The 19,310-nt window shown below is 33.7% G+C and overlaps 2 protein-coding genes across 2 annotated transcripts; both read right to left on the minus strand.

The window, feature by feature from the left end:
- Window positions 1-14,303: 14,303 nt before the first annotated feature.
- Window positions 14,304-15,184, minus strand: LOC146885770 (uncharacterized). The gene is made up of 2 exons (XM_085674479.1): window positions 14,767-15,184; window positions 14,304-14,687 (listed from the first exon to the last, which is right to left on the minus strand). The coding sequence occupies exons 1-2, from the start codon at window positions 15,028-15,030 to the stop codon at window positions 14,304-14,306; spliced, it is 648 nt and encodes a 215-aa protein (XP_085530605.1). The 5' UTR covers window positions 15,031-15,184.
- Window positions 15,185-16,871: 1,687 nt separating this feature from the next.
- LOC114188460 (uncharacterized) lies at window positions 16,872-18,973 on the minus strand. The gene is made up of 4 exons (XM_028077033.2): window positions 18,835-18,973; window positions 18,624-18,756; window positions 18,341-18,540; window positions 16,872-18,273 (listed from the first exon to the last, which is right to left on the minus strand). The coding sequence occupies exons 1-4, from the start codon at window positions 18,955-18,957 to the stop codon at window positions 16,945-16,947; spliced, it is 1,785 nt and encodes a 594-aa protein (XP_027932834.2). The 5' UTR covers window positions 18,958-18,973; the 3' UTR covers window positions 16,872-16,944.
- Window positions 18,974-19,310: the final 337 nt, after the last annotated feature.

Here is a 19,310-nt window from a genome sequence, read left to right on the forward strand (position 1 = left end):
ATGTTTTGATTTCAGACATTTGTAATAAACTTTATGAAGTTTTCCTCTACTATGAGCTTGTAATAATGATGTCACAGCGTAATATGACTGCAACGATAAAATTTTAGATTTTCCCGCCTTTGGGAATTGTATTTACTTTCTGAAATTTCAATAAAATTATATTTTATCAAGTAAAATCCATCTAAGGTGTTACAAATAACATGTTATCCATAAAGTAAACCATTATGGCATGCATGTCTAGGAGTATATTAAATGCACTTTTCAATTAAATGTAAATCCCATAATAAACTATTAATTCAAGATAGTAAATTCGACTTTGATTTACCTTTTTCACGTGATCCATTCAAATTTCAATTTGAATTTAATACAATGCAACAAAAAATTGGTGCATGCATTAATGTTCATTGAATTCACATTAGAGTGCTTTAATATTCAATGATAAAACAATTCACCAGAGCATGCAACAAAACAACAACAATATAATTCATTTGAATCATATCACGTAAACCAAAAGCACAAAACCACGTGTTAGGCAACCAAATGACAAGTCCTTGGTAAGTGCAACACCAACATTAAATGGTCTATCAATGCAGCTATAAGAGGATGGAACAACTACTTTAGCACGCCAAAACAATCCCTATGACTGATTTAGAATAAACAAAATAAGTTGTAGTACCAACTACGAGCAATAGAATGGGCCAAATTGCACTGCATCAACAATAACAATCGTGCAAAGCACAAGCATTTATGTTGCCCAACTTTTGGAAAGGCCCAAGCTGGGTAAAAGTGTGCCAACGAAATAAATGCACGTCCAAATAATTAAACACAAAATGCATAACATGGAATCAATTAATTCATTCAAAAATACCTATGCACAACAAAACCCCTACAAGCCTCTTTCTCTCTCGCAAGCAACCATATACGCGACTAGACACTACGGCATGGCAGCCCCTACAAACTCGCGAAGCACATCGCGAACTACGTACGTTCCGCTACGAACCAGGTCCACATTCAGATCTGGAACCATAGGTGCACAAACTCATAAACACCGCCACCCACACAAAGGCAACCAGATCCTATTGCGAGAGAGAAAAAAACACAGAACCATCACACCGGAGTATGGCTGCTATGCTAGAAACTAGAGCACCCACGAACTAGATCGGCCTCCACCTCGGCAGTAGCGACAACCACCACGGCGAACCACCATCGCAACTCTACCGTGAGCGACCACGGTCACAGAACACCTACTTCACTAAGAACACAAACAAACAAAAACAAAGACAAAGGAGGAGGCATGTACCACGCTTGGGAAGAAGGATGAGCCACGCTGCTACCGCTCCTACCAAAACTGCCATCGACAAACTGCGAGCCACTGTCACAGGAGCGAGCAACGCGTGTTAGAATTAATTGACGAATTATTTCTATTATGTGACTCATTTGACATAATATGATGGGTCCAATTGTGATTTAATAAAATATAAGGACCTATAAGTTATTATGAAAAGTCGTAATAAAATAAAGTAAAGCTTAGCCATACTTGATGGACGTTGGCTTATAAAAGGATATTAGGATTCTGTTTCAGGATATAAGGTTCTCTCGCAATAAGCCATCAAGAAAGAGAATGTGAGAGGAGTAACGAAGAAAAAGAGACAGATTGAGAAAAAGAAGTTGAAGAACAAAGATTGAAGAACGCATTATGCATTATTATGTACATGAATGTGTGATTATGTGCGTGAACATGTGAGAATCATGAATCTTAAGATTCTATAGTAGTTTGTTTATAATGAAGTATAATTGCATGGAAACTACAAAATAATTTACATGTGGTATCAGAGCATGCATGTGTTATTAGATTTATGATTCTCCCATTATGATGTTTTTTTTCCAAATTGTGTTTTCCTGAAATTATTATAGACCCTAATTATGAATTTGGGAATTTTATGAAAGTATTAATCGTAATTATGAATTTAGAATTTTATGTTATAATAAACCCTAATTATGATTTAGGGATTTTATGATATTATAAACTCTACTTACGTTTTTAGGGTTTTTTGAAATTAAGATAAACCCTAATTATGGATTTATGGATTTTGAAATATATATTTTTTTTCCCATTGTATGAACCCTAATTATAAGTTTTAGGGATATATTGTTAATTGAAGAATTGCACTGTTATGTTTCTTTAATGTTAATCTTTTATACTTTAATTGAATTCAGTGGCATGATGGTGAAAGTTTTTGTTAGTTACATGTCCTCCGTGGGCATCAAGTTTAATGATGGATCAAAGAAATATTTAATGTGCAATTGTAATGTTTGTTTCTGTTGTGCTTTAATTGCAAAATAGAAGGCTTGAATTATTATGAGAAATTCTTGAATTAAAGAAATTGAATGTTTGAATTGCAAATTCCATGAATCAATTATTGTTGGATTAATTGTTTGTTTTTCATGGATCAAATGTTGTGATATTATTGAATTGTGTTACCAATTAACGTTAATATTTTTATTATATGAATAATGTATTTTTAATTTACAATAATGTGTATGTTTTGTTATTGTTAAATTAAAATTAATGAGAATGTTATGCATGATTTATAGTAATTAAATGTATATTTATTTATTTGAGATCAAGTATGACAAATTTTGTAGTCACCAAAGTGGCTAAAATTTTAAAGTTTTTTTTTTTATTTCAAATTATTAATGATTTTATTTCAATTACCCGTAGTATATATGCTAAATTATGAATAATTGATTTATGGGTTAATTGAAGTTCATTATTATAAGACATTTCAGGATCGCCCAAAGGTTAATTAGTTGTTCTTATAATTAATGAGCATGATGGTAGATAATTTTGTATGTGTCACTAGTTTTATTTATATACCCAAAGGTAGGTGATTCTAGTTGATATATATTTTAATTATCAAATATGTTATACAATATAATTAACATCATTATGTTTATGTTTGTGTATTAGTGGATCTCCCAAAGGAGAACATTAGTATGCATAGAATGATTATTTATGTCTGAATCTGTATTTAGTTTAGTTTTATGACTTAAAGCATTAATGTTAGGCATGTGATAATTGAAGTCTCTATTCCGGTATCTTTATATGTTTATTCTAGTCTTCAATGGGTCGAATTTTCCTGACTAGATTTTATGTAAATGTTTATACGAATGAGCATAGCAAGTAACATTAAGGTTGCTCTTCCCAAAATTGATAATGTGAAAGGGTTAAAGAAATTTGTTGAAGAGCGCTCCCAAACTGTTGATAAGTCCCTTGCTGGGACATTAATGAGTACGTTGACCACAATGAAGTTTGACAGTTCACGTACTATGCATGAGCACATGATTGAGATGAAAAATATCGTAGCAAGACTTAAGTCTCTAAGAATGAAAGTGGATAAAAGTTTTCTCGGTTGTTCATTATGTGAAGAATTATGGAGCTTGAGAGAAAGTTGTAAAGAAACATGAAAATGGTAAAGGACCACTAAAGATTGACGAGTCCTCAACCAAAATTTAGAAGAAAAATGACAAATGTCATTTCTAAGAAAAGTCTGGATATTTCCGGAAGAATTGCGTAAAGCGTAGAGCTTGGTTCAAAAAGACAGGTGAGTATAATGCTCACGTATGTTTTGAATCAAACTTCATTGAAGTTCCCCATAATGCTTGGTGGATTGATTTTGGATGTACAACTCATGTTTCTAATGTGATGTAGGGATTTCTTTCAACTCGAAATATAAACCCAAATGAGAAGTTCATCTTCATGAGCAATAAAGAGAAAGTTTCAGTGGAAGTCGTAAGGACTTATCGTCTAATCCTTGACACTAGATATCACTTAGACCTTATGGATACTTTTTATATACCTAGTATCATTAGAAATTTAATTTCTTTGTCTAAGCTTGATGTTGCTGGATACTATTTTAAGTTTGGGAATGATTGTTTTAGTTTGTTTAAGCGTACTTGTATGATTAAATTTGTTACAATGATTGGATCATGTACACTTTATGATGATTTATATAAATTGAATTTAGATAATTTATATGTTGAAACTCTTATGACCTTGCATCACAATGTTGACACTAAATGTAGTTTAGTGGATGAACGATCTGCTTACTTGTGGCATAAGCGTTTGGGACATATTTCCAAAGAAAGAATGCAAAGATTAGTAAAGAATGAAATCCTTCCAAATTTGGATTTTACTAATCTGAATGTGTGTGTGGATTGTATTAAAGGCAAACAAACAAAATAGACAAAGAAAGGAGCCACAAGGAGCACCCAGCTTCTTGAAATCATACACCGATATATGTGGTTCATTTGATGTAAATTCCTTCAATAAAGAGAAGTATTTCATCACCTTTATTGATGATTTTTCGCGTTATGGACATGTCTATCTATTGCATGAGAAATCTCAATCAGTGAATGCCTTGGAAGTTTATATAAATAAAGTGGAAAGGCAATTAGACAAAAAGGTGAAAATCGTAAGGTCAGATAGAGGTGGTGAGTATTATGGAAGATATGATGAAAGTGGATAACACCCTGGTCCGTTCGCTAAGTTCCTTAAGAAACGTGGTATTTGTGCTCAATACACAATGAAAGGCACACCACAACAAAATGGTGTATTAAAGGCGTAATAGAACCTTAATGGATATGGTCAGGAGTATGTTAAGTAATTCATGTTTACCTGTATCGCTGTGGATGTATGCTTTAAAGATTGCCATGTATTTGTTGAATAGGGTTCCTAGTAAAGTTGTTCAAAAGGACTATTTTTGAGTTTTGGACGAGTAGGAAACTCAGTTTGAGACACCTACAAGTTTGGGGTTGTCAGGCAGAAGTAAGAAGATATAATCCGCAAGAAAAGAAACTGAATGAAATAACAATCAGTGGATATTTCATTGGTTATCCAGAAAAATAAAAAAGGTATATGTTTTGTCGTCCTACCCATAGTACAAGAATCGTTGAAACTGGAAATGCTCGGTTCATTGAAAATGGTGAAACCAGTGGGAGTGAAGCTTCAGAAAGTGTGGAGATTAAGGAAGTTAGAGTACAAGTTCCTGTAGCTAGTATTTCTTCTTCAAGACTTATTGTTCCTTATGTTGTAGAAACTTACAATAATAAAATAGAATAACAAATTAATGATCATGAGGTTAACAATGAGCTGGTAGTAGAACAACCACAAGAAGTAGTATTAAGAAGATCTCACAGAGATAGAAAATCTACTATTTAGAATGATTATGTGGTTTATCTACAAGAGTCAGAAAATGACTTAAGTATTGATAATGATCTAGTTTCATTTTCAGAAGCCATTAATGGTCATAATTTTGATAAGTGGTTAGATGCCATGAAAGATTAGCTTAAATCAATGACACAGAATGACGTATGTGACCTTGTGGAATTGCTTGAATGATGCAAGAGAGTTGGGTGTAAATGGTTTAAGACTAAGCGTGACCCTCAATGTAATATCGAACATTACAAGGCTTGACTTGTTGCCAAAGGTTTTACTCAGAAAGATGGTATTGATTATAAGGAAACATTTTCGCTTGTTTCTAGGAAAGATTCTTTTAGAATTATCATGGCATTAGTAGCTCATTATGATCTTGCGTTGCATCAAATGGATGTTAAAATTTCCTATCTGAATGAGGATTTAGAAGAGGATGTTTATATGGGCCAATCGGTGGGGTTCACTGAGGAAGGAAAGGAACACATGGTGTGTAAACTTAAGAGATCAATATACGAACTTAAGCAAGTTTCTCGGCAATGGTATCTTAAGTTCAACGATACTATTGTGTCCTTTGGATTTAAGGAAAACATTGTTGATCGGTGTATATATCTGAAGGTCAGTGGGAGCAAGTTTATATTTCGAATTTTGTATGTTAATGATATCTTGCTTGCGATTGATGATCTTGGTCTATTAAGTAAGACTAAGAGGTTTCTCTCTAATAACCTTGAAATGAAAGATATGGGTGAGACATACTATGTGATAGGAGTAGAAATATTCTGTGATAGATCACAAGGACTGTTAGGTTTGTCTCAAAATGCATATATTAATAAAGTTTTAAAGATATTCAGAATGGATAAAAGTTCAGCATCTCTCATTCCAATACATAAAGGAGACAAGTTTAGTCTCATGTAATGTCCAAAGAATGATTTGGAACGGAAACAGATGAAAGATATCCTTTATGCATCTGTTGTTGGGAGTTTGATGTATGCTCAAACATGTATGAAGCCAAATATTAGTTTTGCAGTTGGTATTATTGGTAGATACCAAAGTAATTCAGGATTGGAGCATTGGAAAGCTGCAAAGAAAGTTTTAAGATAACTACAAGGAAAAAAGAATCACATGCTTACTTATAGAAAATATGATCATCTTGAGGTGATAGTTTATACAGATTCAGACTTTGCCATTTGTATGGATACAAGAAAGTCTACATTTGGTTTTGTGCACCTTTTAGCCAGAGGAACGATTTCATGGAAAGTTTGAAGTAGTCTGTCATTGCTGCATCCACCATGGAAGCTGAATTTGTGGCATGCTTTGAGGTCACAATTCAGGCTAATTGATTGCAGAACTTTATTTCAGGACTCGGAGTAGTCGACAATATTGCCAAGCCACTGAAAATTTATTGTGATAATTCCACAACAGTCTTCTTTTCTAAGAACGACAGGTATTCTAAAGGTGCTAAGCTTATGGAACTAAAATACTTTGTCGTTGAAGAAGAAGTTTAGAAATGTAGAGTGTCAATAGAACATATTAGCACAAATCTTATGATTGTTGACCCTTTAACAGAAGGGTTACCACCCAAATTGTATGATGGCCATGTAAAGAATATGGACATTATGTCTACTAGTGAATGTTAAAGTTAATAATTTTATGTGACACTCTAAGCTCTCTAATGTTATTATTATTGAAAAAATAAATAAAATGACATTATGTTTGAACTCATTAAAGATTTCTCGTCCTAAAGTCATATTAAGGAGAAAGGGATGATAAGGTAATACATGGAACGAATCATGTCGACTGAATGATGTGTGACCGCCATGACTCTTATTATTTCTGTATCTTTGATTGTGAATAATGATTGAACTAATTCATGTAAGGTCATTTAATGCGCATTATGTTGATGTATTAAATCACATAATGTTATGACATCATATGAGTCAAGTGGGAGAATGTTAGAATTAATTGACGAATTTGATGAAGGACCGTCTCGGATTTGGGGAGGAATTCATCTAGAACGAAAATGGGTATGAACCCTAAAACGAAAAGGGGGAAAATGGAGGACGTCGATTGGGGGTTTTTGCGGAACGGAAGGAAATCACGCCACTTGGAGGAGATTCCAAGATAAGTGAGGAAGATCCGCCACTTTGAATCGGAGATTCAAAGATAAGGATCGGTGGTTCTGAGGAGAACCTCGAGACTTGAGAGAAAACTCACTGTTTCATAAAACTCAAATCTGAATACAAATGTGTCTCACAATGGCTTATATACTATGGGCCGAAACACCAAAAAGGCCCAACATAACTAAAGGTCTGGTAAAGCGCAAACAAAAACATTACAAGAATTATAAGAGTTCCTATTCTATGATCTAAAGCTAATCCGAGATCTCTTTAAAGGTCTTGGGCATGATCCCATCAACTGCTCTGAAAACCGTGTGACGATCCCGAACCACGCCTCCATCATTGCCTCCAGGTGTGAGAAAATTCGACCTCGAATTTTAGCGCTTTATGACCTACAACCAAAGACACAAACATAAGTGGGAAAGCACACAAAACCATAATAGTCTAAAGACAGAAATGAAATGCTATATAAAAAAAATGAGATTGGAATCATAAAAGAGGCCAATCTCTTATTATCAAGGTGTTTGGAGATTGTCCTCCAGGATCAAAGATAAACCTGTAGAACAAATTAAAGAGTTTAAACACAACTATATTATCCATAGTGAAACAAAAAGGAAAACAACCCATAGTAATCATAATAGAAAAAAAGTGTCCTTGAAATCCCTTAGGATTTTCAGGACAGGACAAACACACAAACAGATGATTAAAGGCAGATTCATGTGTTGCCCATGTTGTTGTTGCCTTTTCTATCATCCTTTCCTCACCCCATTGCTTATGCCATTGCTCCTTAATGTATAAGTCTTCCCTAGGCATTAAGACAAAAAGAGAGGGGTTAGTAAGTGTTCCCAATGAAAAATCATGATGTGAATGGGAACAACAATTTAACACATTATCATCCCCCTTTAAGGATTTCATCTCAACCATGCATGCCAAGGGTGTGAGGAGAGACTCATTCTCGTGTTTCTCTCTTTGTTCTTTCTCTTCTCGCTCTCTTAGCAGTTTTTCTTTTTGTTCTCTAAGCTCTTTCATCTTTTGTTCTCTTTCTCTCATCTCTAGCTCTTTTCTTTCTCTTTGCTTTTTCTTCTCTTGCTCTCTTAGCTCTTGCTCCTTTCTCTCTTTTAACTCTCTCTTTTGTCTTGCTTTTTCCCACATTTCCTTTAGTGCTCTTTTCGCCTTTTCATGCTCCCTTTTCGCTTGCTGCTCTTGCCTAACTTCGAGATTTTGCCTAACACTCCTCTCTACCTCTTTCAAGTATACAATGTAATCCTGGAGTTCCTGAAGATTCATGTACTTTGCGTTCCAATTAGGACATTGATAATTTTCGTGTCCATAACCTTCACACTTGGTGCACCTAATAGCACTTGTTTTATCTTTTGACAATGATCGTTTATCTTCATGGTGCTCCCTTCTAAGATTCCCAAGTTTGCTATTCAACCTGATAATTTGGGACACAACGAAGTTGATATCTTCTATCAAGGTCGAACGTGTATGGAACATTCTAGAATGCTCAAAATTTCTAATTCCTGCAGTGAAAGAGAGGAAGCAAGAACTAACACAAAACACAATAAGTGGTTAGCAAAAGTAATGGGGATAAAATTATTAAATGGGCCTCACCACTCCTTATGTGTTTACACTCAATTCCACTCGTGTTTCACTCTCGAAGTGTATTCACTCGCTCTCAAGTTCTTGTTCAGTTCTTCAAAGAACCTCCAATCAACCCATCAAGAATTCAATATCAAAGTGAAGGATGTAACGAATCTAAGCTCAACTCAGGAGGCCAAGGAAAGGAAAACTCCAAGACAAAACCAAGGAAATTTAAAGACAAACTAAAAAGCACCAAAATCAAGAAATGGCTAAACCAAAGGGAGTGAATATGTGACAAACTAAGACCCTGACAACGAGAAAAGCACTTTAAAAGACAAGAGTAATCTAAACAATGTATTTAGAATTACTACTGGAAATGTGAAACAAAAATACTTAAGCTAAACTGTGATGATTATTTCAAACTCCCATAAGCAATACTTCCAACAATTTAGCTCAAGGCACATTGTCCCACAACACAAGAATCCAAGGAAAATCAAACTCAAAGAGAAATGATGGACAAAAGACTCAAGAAAATCAATAATGAACAATTAATGACTCTAAATGGTAAGAACTAGGCAAAGTAGAATGCAAGAAGGTACTAGAAATTGAACCAGAAAAAGTGATGCAACACCACAATATGCACAGAGGAAGTTGTTGCCAAATGGATAAATGAGAGTGGTTGTTGCTCGGTATAGGCCAGAAAGTTTGCAGCCAAGTCCATAAATCAAAGGGTGGGTTGTTGTGATAATTAAAGGCACCACTCCAAAATAGGGAAAAACAAAGTGTTACTTTCCCCATTGCACCAATTCAGTGTTGCTTCAAGCTATAACCTCTCAAGGTATTGGTTGTTATCCAATCAAACTCTACATGGAAGTAAACAAAATTCTGCTGTGGTGAGGATAAATGCGAAAAGCTGCTATAATTGGAACCATTGCCTCAACCGCTTGATGCAGCAAAATCAAAACCTGCAGTTTTTAGTTTCACCAATTAAACTAGGCCACCACCTTAGACTTGCATGGACTGGAACATGGTGTAGTTAATGGCTTGTGATAATTCCAATTGGTTGCTCCATAAGTCACCACCGCATGAGTTTTTTAAAACCATGTTCACTACACTAAATGCTGCTGTTAAATCAAAATCTGCACCGAAACTGCACCCAAAGTGTTTACTGCTCCAAACAACACACGAAACTAAGCCCAATGCACCAATTCAAGAAAAAAATTTACTGCACCGCTTGAAGTTTGGGAGTGTGGATGAATTTGCTTGTTCTAATTATATTGCTCCGAGAGAGACTACAACGCAACTTTGCTGCTCGGACTGCACTGCTTCAGACAAAATTTTTGTCTATGCCTCTAATTATTTGACTCAGCCAGCAACTTCACACAACCAGTCATTAACTAGACCAGCCCTTTTAAATTAGATTAAAAACGCTGCCACCAATGCTAATACTTCATGCAACTTTGGATGATTTTAGCAATCCATGAACCACGTGTATGCTGCACTAATGTTAGAAAATATTTTTTTCTATATTTTGGTATACCGTGAGTTTTCCAATTGATCAACTAACGAAACAAAATCATCGCACCACTTGGCATCTCTACTCTGGAACAAAATATTTGATGGATCAAAGAATAAAACTTCAGCTTAATAAGAAAGCACACCATGCGTTCGGTCAGATTGGCTAGCCTTTTTACTGCACCAGTTCAACTTTCCAAACTCCATCCTTCAAGAACAACACCTCAAGCTCCTTCTAGCGTTGCACCAGTAGATTGGATGATTAGGCAGTTTTTCCTGCATTACAATTTCCTTATAAACAACTCAAACTGAATGCACACCAATCTACAGCACCGACTGGACAAAACTGTTCTGCATCAAAAGAAGATTGCCACCAAGCCAATTCAAAATATTGCAGCTTCTTGTTCTAGTTGGGTGATTGTTCCAGCTGCTTTTAAAGTCCATCAATTCAAATCATTCATACAACACGCTGCACCAATTTTCACGTATTTGGTGCTACAATGCTTGCTGCACTGCTTGGAATAAAAAAAATGTGGCCAATTGCTCACACCTCATGCTCGATGCTTCTAGTGCCCACCGCTGGTCAATGGAGCAGTATTGGATTCTTTCACTTCTCCATATGTCAACTTCAACCATGCCACCTCCGAACCACACAAAATCAATTGTTGCACCTAAGTAATGAGGCCAAACAAAAAAACTTCAGCTTTAAATCCCAAAGTGTGTAACGGTTGCCCACAAATTCAAAATAAATGATGGTTGTCAGAAACACATCCAATTTCCCTGCATCCACCGCTTTAGAACTTGTTCAACCGTGAGATAATGGGATGGCCTAACTTCTTGATATCACTAACATTCCCGCATGAAGCAAACAAGTGATACTACTACCTCACTGTACAGCAACAAAGAATATCAATCCAAACCAAATTTCGTACCATGCTAGAACAAATCCAAGCTGTAATCTCTCTGAAGCATTTCCATAAACACCTTGTATGCATCCACTACCCTATATGCACCGCTTGAAAACCTGCTTGATTTAGTGTCTTGCACTAAGTGGACCACACAAAGCTGCTGGATGACAATGATTGCTGACACTTGTGAAAAGGAAATTGGTTGCTGGGATAGTGAGATCGGTGGTTGTCACCTCCAAACTAAAAATTGCACTAAATTAAGCCATAAACGGGTTATTGTCAAATGGGTTTCTGCTGCACCACATCTTGCCAAAAATAACACCGTCCGCGTCCTTTGAATTGACCTACCAAATGTTGCTTTTTCCAATCTTCCTTTGGCTCAACCACACACGGAATCAGCAAAATAGTGACCATGACCTCCTCAAACCGGTTGGGCACACTCATTCACCACTTCTTATCATGGTCTTTGATTATAGTTCACATCGAAAGAGGAACAATGATCGCTTTCCGCCAGAAATTCTTCGGAGCTCACAAGAGCAATGCGTGAGAAGCAAACAACGAGAACCAAAACGCGAACAAATGCAAATGAAAATCCGAAACGACTCGAAAGAGAATCAACCGAGCTCTGATTACCAGATGATGAAGGACCGTCTCGGATTTGGGGAGGAATTCATCTAGAACGAAAATGGGTATGAACCCTAAAACGAAAAGGGGGGAAATGGAGGACGTCGATTGGGGGTTTTTGCGGAACGGAAGGAAATCACGCCACTTGGAGGAGATTCCAAGATAAGTGAGGAAGATCCGCCACTTTGAATCGGAGATTCAAAGATAAGGATCGGTGGTTCTGAGGAGAACCTCGAGACTTGAGAGAAAACTCACTGTTTCATAAAACTCAAATCTGAATACAAATGTGTCTCACAATGGCTTATATACTATGGGCCGAAACACCAAAAAGGCCCAACATAACTAAAGGTCTGGTAAAGCGCAAACAAAAACATTACAAGAATTATAAGAGTTCCTATTCTATGATCTAAAGCTAATCCGAGATCTCTTTAAAGGTCTTGGGCATGATCCCATCAACTGCTCTGAAAACCGTGTGACGATCCCGAACCACGCCTCCATCAGAATTAAACTCATTGGAAATATTATGATAGGCCTAATTGTAATTTAATAAAATATAAGGACCTATTGGTTATTATGGGAAGTTGTAATAAAATAAAATAAAGCTCAACCAACTTGAAGAACGTTGGCTTATAAAAGGATATTAGGGTTGTGTCTCTGGTCATAAGATTCTCTCACAATAAGCCATCAAGAAAGAGAGTGTGACAGGAGTTACAAAGACAAAGAGATAGAGTGGGAAAAGGAAGTTGAAGAACGCATTATTATTGGATCTCTCATGGATCAAGGTTAGTATCCTATTATGATTTATGTACATGAATGTGTGATTATGTGCGTAACGTGTGAGAATCATGAATCTTAAAATCCTATAGTAGTTTGTTTATAATAAAGTATTATTGCATGGAAACTACAACATAATTTACAACGCGATCAGACCCACCATCACACCAGATCTCACCGTCGCAACCATCGTTGTGTGCTCAACCACAACGACGGCAAAAACCAAGCTTTGTATAGCGCAACCACCATCGCAGACTGTTGTTTCCATAAACGACGAAGAGGGAGGCTGCGAACACTGCTGCACAAAACGCAGCCACCTGTAGATGCAAATCATGACAAGGAAGAAAAAGAAGTCGCACCTCCTTCATCACGACAGAAATTGACGCAGCTCCACCTTGAAAAAAAAAAACAGGTTCTCCACGTCCAGAATATGCAAAATTAATATATATTATCCATAAATTAATAACAATAGTACAATATAACTAATATTTACAAAAAATATAATTTATTAATTAATGTTAATCAATAATAATAATAATAAAATAGAAAATAACAATTTTATATAGTAAAATTATATAAAATACAACCGAAACAATTATGAGGATAGGGACATGACCGAAAAGTTCATACCTAATATCATCTTTAACCTAATTTAAAAAATAAAGTTAAGTGTTACTCATATTTGTACCTAGTGATGATTTGTATAAAAAATATAACTGGTTTTGCTCCGTACCCACGTACACAGTTTGTTTGTCATCGATAGTCATATGTATGGTTGTAAAGTCATAAATTTTTAAAATAAACCATCTTGAAGTCTCTTATTAGCCTTTTATATCTTACAAACTCATCTTTTAATTAAGAACTTTAAATTTAAATCATTCAAGTTCTTTCATTCATGAAAGCATCTATATAGGCACCACATGATCTCCTCTGTTTGTAAATAATTTATTTCATGAATCTCTTATATATTAATTTTTGTTTTATGAACTAGAAGTAAAAGTATTGTACCGTATATTTTTTATAACCAGATTTTAATTGTTGTTATTTTATATGACTTGAGTTTCTCACGAATTGTTCTCATCTTCCATTCTCACCTGTTTTCTTTTCTAAAGAGAAAAAAATCTATTATTTTTGTTCTCATATCTCAGTTGTTGTCTTCCATTCTCGAAGAAATAAACTAAAAATGAATTAATTTTAAATGTTTAAAAATGAATTATCTTAAACTAAAATTAGTTGAATAAATTATTTTACATGCACCCACATTAGATAAATTAAAACTAAGAAGTTAGTTTTTGTAAATTGCATTATGACATGGTTAAGTTTAATTTTTTTATAAAAGTGCAATTTTTATGGATTAATTAGTACAGTTGAATAGATTTGTGTAGTTGAATTTATTTTAGTCACATCTGAATACAATAGAAAAGAAGTAGCCTCTTTAGTTTAGCTAGTTAGAAATTTTAACGGCACAACATAAAATAAGTAGTCTAATCGTGTAGAAAAGTGTGTAGAAAAGTAGAAAACACAATTATTTAAATTTTGTAATTGTTTATTCATTAATTATATGATAGTTTAGATAAAGTTTACATAAGTAGGACAAGCCTTGTTTGGAGGACAGTTGATGTACTGCGGAATAGGGTTTATGTTCAAACATAGCCTTATTTCAACTAAGTCCCCCTTTTCACATGATAGTTGTGGCTGAACACCAACTCGTGATGTCTGTATGGCTGTCATGATTTTGTTGATACCGTAAGTATTGTCATGTAATATATTTGCATCTTTGAGTATTTGTTGGAGATCGTTCCTTTTATATATATCTAACGCCAATGTGAAATAATCAAATGGTAGCATATTTGAACATGATCCATGTTTCTGCCATTCATAATTCCAGAAATAACTGTTTATCGTTTTATAACTTGGCCAATCTTGATCAAGTATAGGAACTATTCCATTAATCTAATAAAATAAACAAAAAAAAGAAGTCATCTTCTGAATATAATATCAAAATAATATTATTAAAAAATAAAAAGCTTACCAAAGATACATTTAGCTTGGACTTAGAGCAAGGTAATGGCGGTGACATGTTGTAATTGGATGGCCATAAGCCATGTATAGTGAACTTTAACGGTATTGGTTTTGTGGCATCACAAACATTATGGTTACAAAAGCCTGCCGGCCAAGTTTGTGCGATTATCCAGTACTGAAATCCTTCTACTGAACAATAGAAGAAGAGAGAAATGAAGAAAGTAAATTTGAGATAACTCATTGTGAAATTGATGGAAAATGATAGTTTAATCATCTCAATTTATAGTACCAAAGCTTAATTGATTTTGCTTAATTCATACCAATCAATCTCTTTTATTTTGGCCAATTTAACTTCCTAATAAAAGTCTCTTCTCCTAACATTCATAATCATTCACTAGTTGGTGATCCATAATCACACCAAATTAAATTCCTTTAAACTATCACAACATGGTATGTTCACTCTGATTAGTTTTATGTTGATTTTGTTAACAAACTTATGATGTATTTACTAGTTTACATATGTATTCATATGTTTTTTTTTCAATGATGTTGTATTGAAGTTTTGATATGTACTCATAACGTGATGATATTAACTTATATGAGTTGAGACAGATTTACTAAGAATATGCTTATCTACCACAAATAATCCAATAGGCCTTTAAATAATCATAGAATAAATATACATATTTTTATGCATTCGACTATTGAAGAACATGTCGTAAAATTTATTCTATTTTTATGTAAAAATATTATGAATTTGGGTCCTAATCCTATGATATTGTCATAACTTAATTTATAAAACTTATTTCATAAAACATGACAGACCATATGGCTGGCGCATGGTGTGATTGGACCCCATACCACTTCTAGTCCTAACTTAATTCATACCATTCAATCTTCTTTTGGCCATTGTGGCCATTGAACTTCCCAATAAAATTGTCAAGATCTAATTTGTTACCAACTTTTGTTTATAACACTCATTCATAGTTGCTTTAATTAAGAAGTATTTGGTATATAATTTTTGGTCTGATCATTCATTCTTTATGTTTAAATTTCCATTTTAGTACCCAATTTGTTAGTTATTTTCCTTAAGAAGTAATTGGAATAGAATTTTGGGACCCTGATTCACGACATTTCTTCTCTAAATTATTATTAACAATAACTATCAGTATGATTCTTATTAATATTAGGAATTTTCATCGACAAAGACTTGAGTTTTCCATTCAGAATTTTTAATTTTAATCTATCACAAATTTCATCTTTTATGGGTTAATTTTGCCACCTTTTACTTTGGGTTAATATTATAATTGGTAAATTCTGAAAATTAAGAAAAAAAAAACATGTCTGATTTGATTTCTCTAAGATAACTTACATTAAGTTTTTTAATTTGAAAATCAACTGGAGATGAATTGGCTTGGTTTGCCCTTTTACAGTAAACAACGTAAGTAGAATTTTATATCATTTGTGTAAAAAATGTGATTCATGACATTCACATAAAAACGGGTTGGCCACGGATAGTGTCTTATTAATCTTTAAATTGTAGTTTGAAAGCATTGTTTAGAATGCATTCAAGCTTGTCTTATTAATATAATGCTTTTGATTGATTAAAAGATGCTTTATTCTATTAAAATGTTATTATTTGGGTTCAAATGACTATAAATGGCATTTTAATCGGCAAGAAAATCGCTTTAATATATAAGAATAACCTAGAACCATGAGTATTTATGAGGTTTCTCTTTTAATATAGTAAAATATGTTTTTGGTAGATTAAAATCTTTACATCTCTTTAAATATCTCTTTAAATGGTTTATACTCTTCTATTTAAATACGTTAAAAATAGTGAGTTAATTAAATAATTTCACGACTAAGTGAAATTAACATCTTAATTAAAAGGTAGTTTATCTCGATTAAAATAGACAATCTGAAATTATACAATTCTCTCATTTGAAAATCGTTTCACATCATATCAAAACACAACTTTCTAAAAAGTTTCATAATTTATCATATACTTTATTGTAATATGAAATTGATAAGTTTTATTTTGAAAAATAAGAGAAAGTTATGATAATGAATCATTAACTACTCAAATTGAAATAAGATATGAAACTGACAAGCCTTATTTTGACAAGTACAAGAGAAAATTATGATAACGAATCATTACCTACTCAAATGGAAATAAGGAAAACAATTAACTATTTATTCTTGCAATTGTAAGAAGACTTTTCTTATGAACTACTAATTGGGAATAACCACCATGTATGTTGACACCAAGCTTCTGAACTGTGTGGGTATTTAAATTAAACCATGCTAGATCACCATCATGTGTTTGGAAGAGTATATTGCCCATATCCCTTGTTCCAACAGGGAACGCAATGTAAGGTATGGGTCCAAAAACAAAGAGTAAAGTCCATGTTTCCTTCTTACCTACTTCAACCAAAATTGATATGTAAAAGGTTGTTGTTTCTGCATAATTTGACATCAAAGCAATTGACTGATTTAGGAGAAATAATTGTCTCCTCACAAAATGCTTATTATCATATATTTCCATAGGTATGTCTAAAGGTGGGAGGGTCGTAATCCACACCTTATTGATCAAGTCAAATGATACTACATGTTGAATACAACTCTCTGCATAACCCAACCAATGACACATTCCCTCTAAGTAAAATTTATTATTATCATCAAAACTTGTAGGCACGGAAGCACGCAGTTCAAGGTTTGTCCAAGAGTTACTTCCTAGGCTATACATCTCCCAAATACATGAGAGGGGGAAAACATCATGTGGTTCCACATCGTCATCAGAATTAACAAAAAAAGATACTTGCCTAACCACCTTATAATCATCTCTAACACAATCATAACCAAATCCGTGATAGTTTATCCCAATATAAATATAATATGGTGCATTCTCAAATGGACTGGGAGGAATAACCTTTAATTCATTGATAGTTGGGTTCCATAAATACACAAGTTGTCGTCCATTATTTACGTATAGGCACAGAATTCCATTGATACTAGAAGAACCTAAAATACCAATTCCCTCAAGGTAATCCTCTTGAATTTGACTAGGCCAGTATAATTTTTCCATATTTTGAAACCTCTCGCCAGAAATTGAAAATAAGGAGGAATTGTAATGATTCTGGTAAAGTGGAGAGAGATTCAATAGGAGATATGTATCATCATAGTACGATTGGTGATTACATATGAAGTTATTACGAAGGAGGTTCATGAAATGAGAATTTTCAAACAAGAGGGCCCATGATCTTCGTACACATCCAAATCTCTTCAAAGATTTCAAAGGTAGGTTAGAAAGAATAGAGAATACAAAATCATCTGGTATGTGATTCATAAGTTTTTGAGCTACATGTTTACTGTCTCTCTCTCGGTTATGAAACCAAATGTTAATAAGTTGCCAATCATCCTTCGTATTCTCATTCCATAGGTAAATGCGGTGGGAGATGTGTTGGCAATATTTGATAACGAGATTCTTGATAGTGACCTCTTCCAAGTATTCTAACTGTAAAAAATGAATTGAGTAAGCAAAAGAAATAATAAAAAAAATACAAATAAGTTACTTTGTGAACCTGATTATCCTTGAGGAAAAGGGTGATATTGGTTCCCCTTGATGGTTGTTGGGCATTGATGTCGTTATTAACAATGAAAGAGGCACCTGGTTGAGATTCCCATATATATTGATCATGATCCTTATGCTTAGAGGTGACAATAACCTTGTCAGCAATCAAATATGTAGAGTAGAAGCCAACTCCTAAATTATATGCCAAATCTAAAATAAACACATGAAAATAAAACAATTAATGAGCATGCAAGAAAAGTGAAAATGAATATGAAATATTGACATCTTTCTACCTGTTTGGGTCATGCCAATACCAGTGTCAATGATGGAAAGTGTTTTGTTAGCCTTGTGGGGAACCAATCTTATTACCCTATCATCTAAAATATTCTTGTTTGTATGACTCTCAAATTGAATTTTATCTAAAGCCTGTGTGTACATCCAATGATTAATAACATTAACATAAAATAAATGTATAAATAAAAATTAAATTAAAGAACTGCTTACATTTGAAGCATTATTAATAAGTTCCTGAAGGAAGATTTCTTTATTAGAATAAAAAGTTTTGTTCATCTGTCTTAACACCAAACTCATCTCACCCTCTAATACAAAAACCTTGTCATTTGCCATTACAATTGATTCCGAATAATAGCAAACCAAACGATGTCAATTCAACTAAACAAAACCACTCCTAACCAATTTTATAGTCATTGATCACAACCGTTATATTTTAATCAATTAATAGAATACCATGACAAACTCTATTGACTTTTTCATTATTTAAATTTAGAAGCATTAATTATTTCTTAGCAATAATTAATAGTTCATTTCTACATTTATTAATATGACCACTTATAAATGGTTATTTTTAATTCTCAAATGTTATTTAATTTTATTTCAAGTTATTAATTCATCATTTTGATTGGAGTTTGAACTCATGTAATGTAACGCATGAATTAAACCACAAAAAAGCTGAGGCACAT

Source organism: Vigna unguiculata, chromosome 6, assembly GCF_037176805.1.
Source record: "Vigna unguiculata cultivar grain cowpea cultivar isolate G323 ecotype 2 chromosome 6, ASM3717680v1, whole genome shotgun sequence".
NCBI lineage: Eukaryota > Viridiplantae > Streptophyta > Magnoliopsida > Fabales > Fabaceae > Vigna > Vigna unguiculata.

What these genes read in the sequence shown, in the direction of transcription:
- LOC146885770 (XM_085674479.1), bottom strand. Translation starts at nt 15,030, where the DNA reads ATGATTAAACTATCATTTTCCATCAATTTCACAATGAGTTATCTCAAA. An exon ending in CCAAGCTAAATGTATCTTTG is followed by an intron (nt 14,688 to 14,766) that starts GTAAGCTTTTTA and finishes TTATTTTATTAG; the next exon opens with ATTAATGGAATAGTTCCTAT.
- LOC114188460 (XM_028077033.2), bottom strand. Translation starts at nt 18,957, where the DNA reads ATGGCAAATGACAAGGTTTTTGTATTAGAGGGTGAGATGAGTTTGGTG. An exon ending in TTATTAATAATGCTTCAAAT is followed by an intron (nt 18,757 to 18,834) that starts GTAAGCAGTTCT and finishes ATGTACACACAG; the next exon opens with GCTTTAGATAAAATTCAATT. An exon ending in TATTGGCATGACCCAAACAG is followed by an intron (nt 18,541 to 18,623) that starts GTAGAAAGATGT and finishes TGTTTATTTTAG; the next exon opens with ATTTGGCATATAATTTAGGA.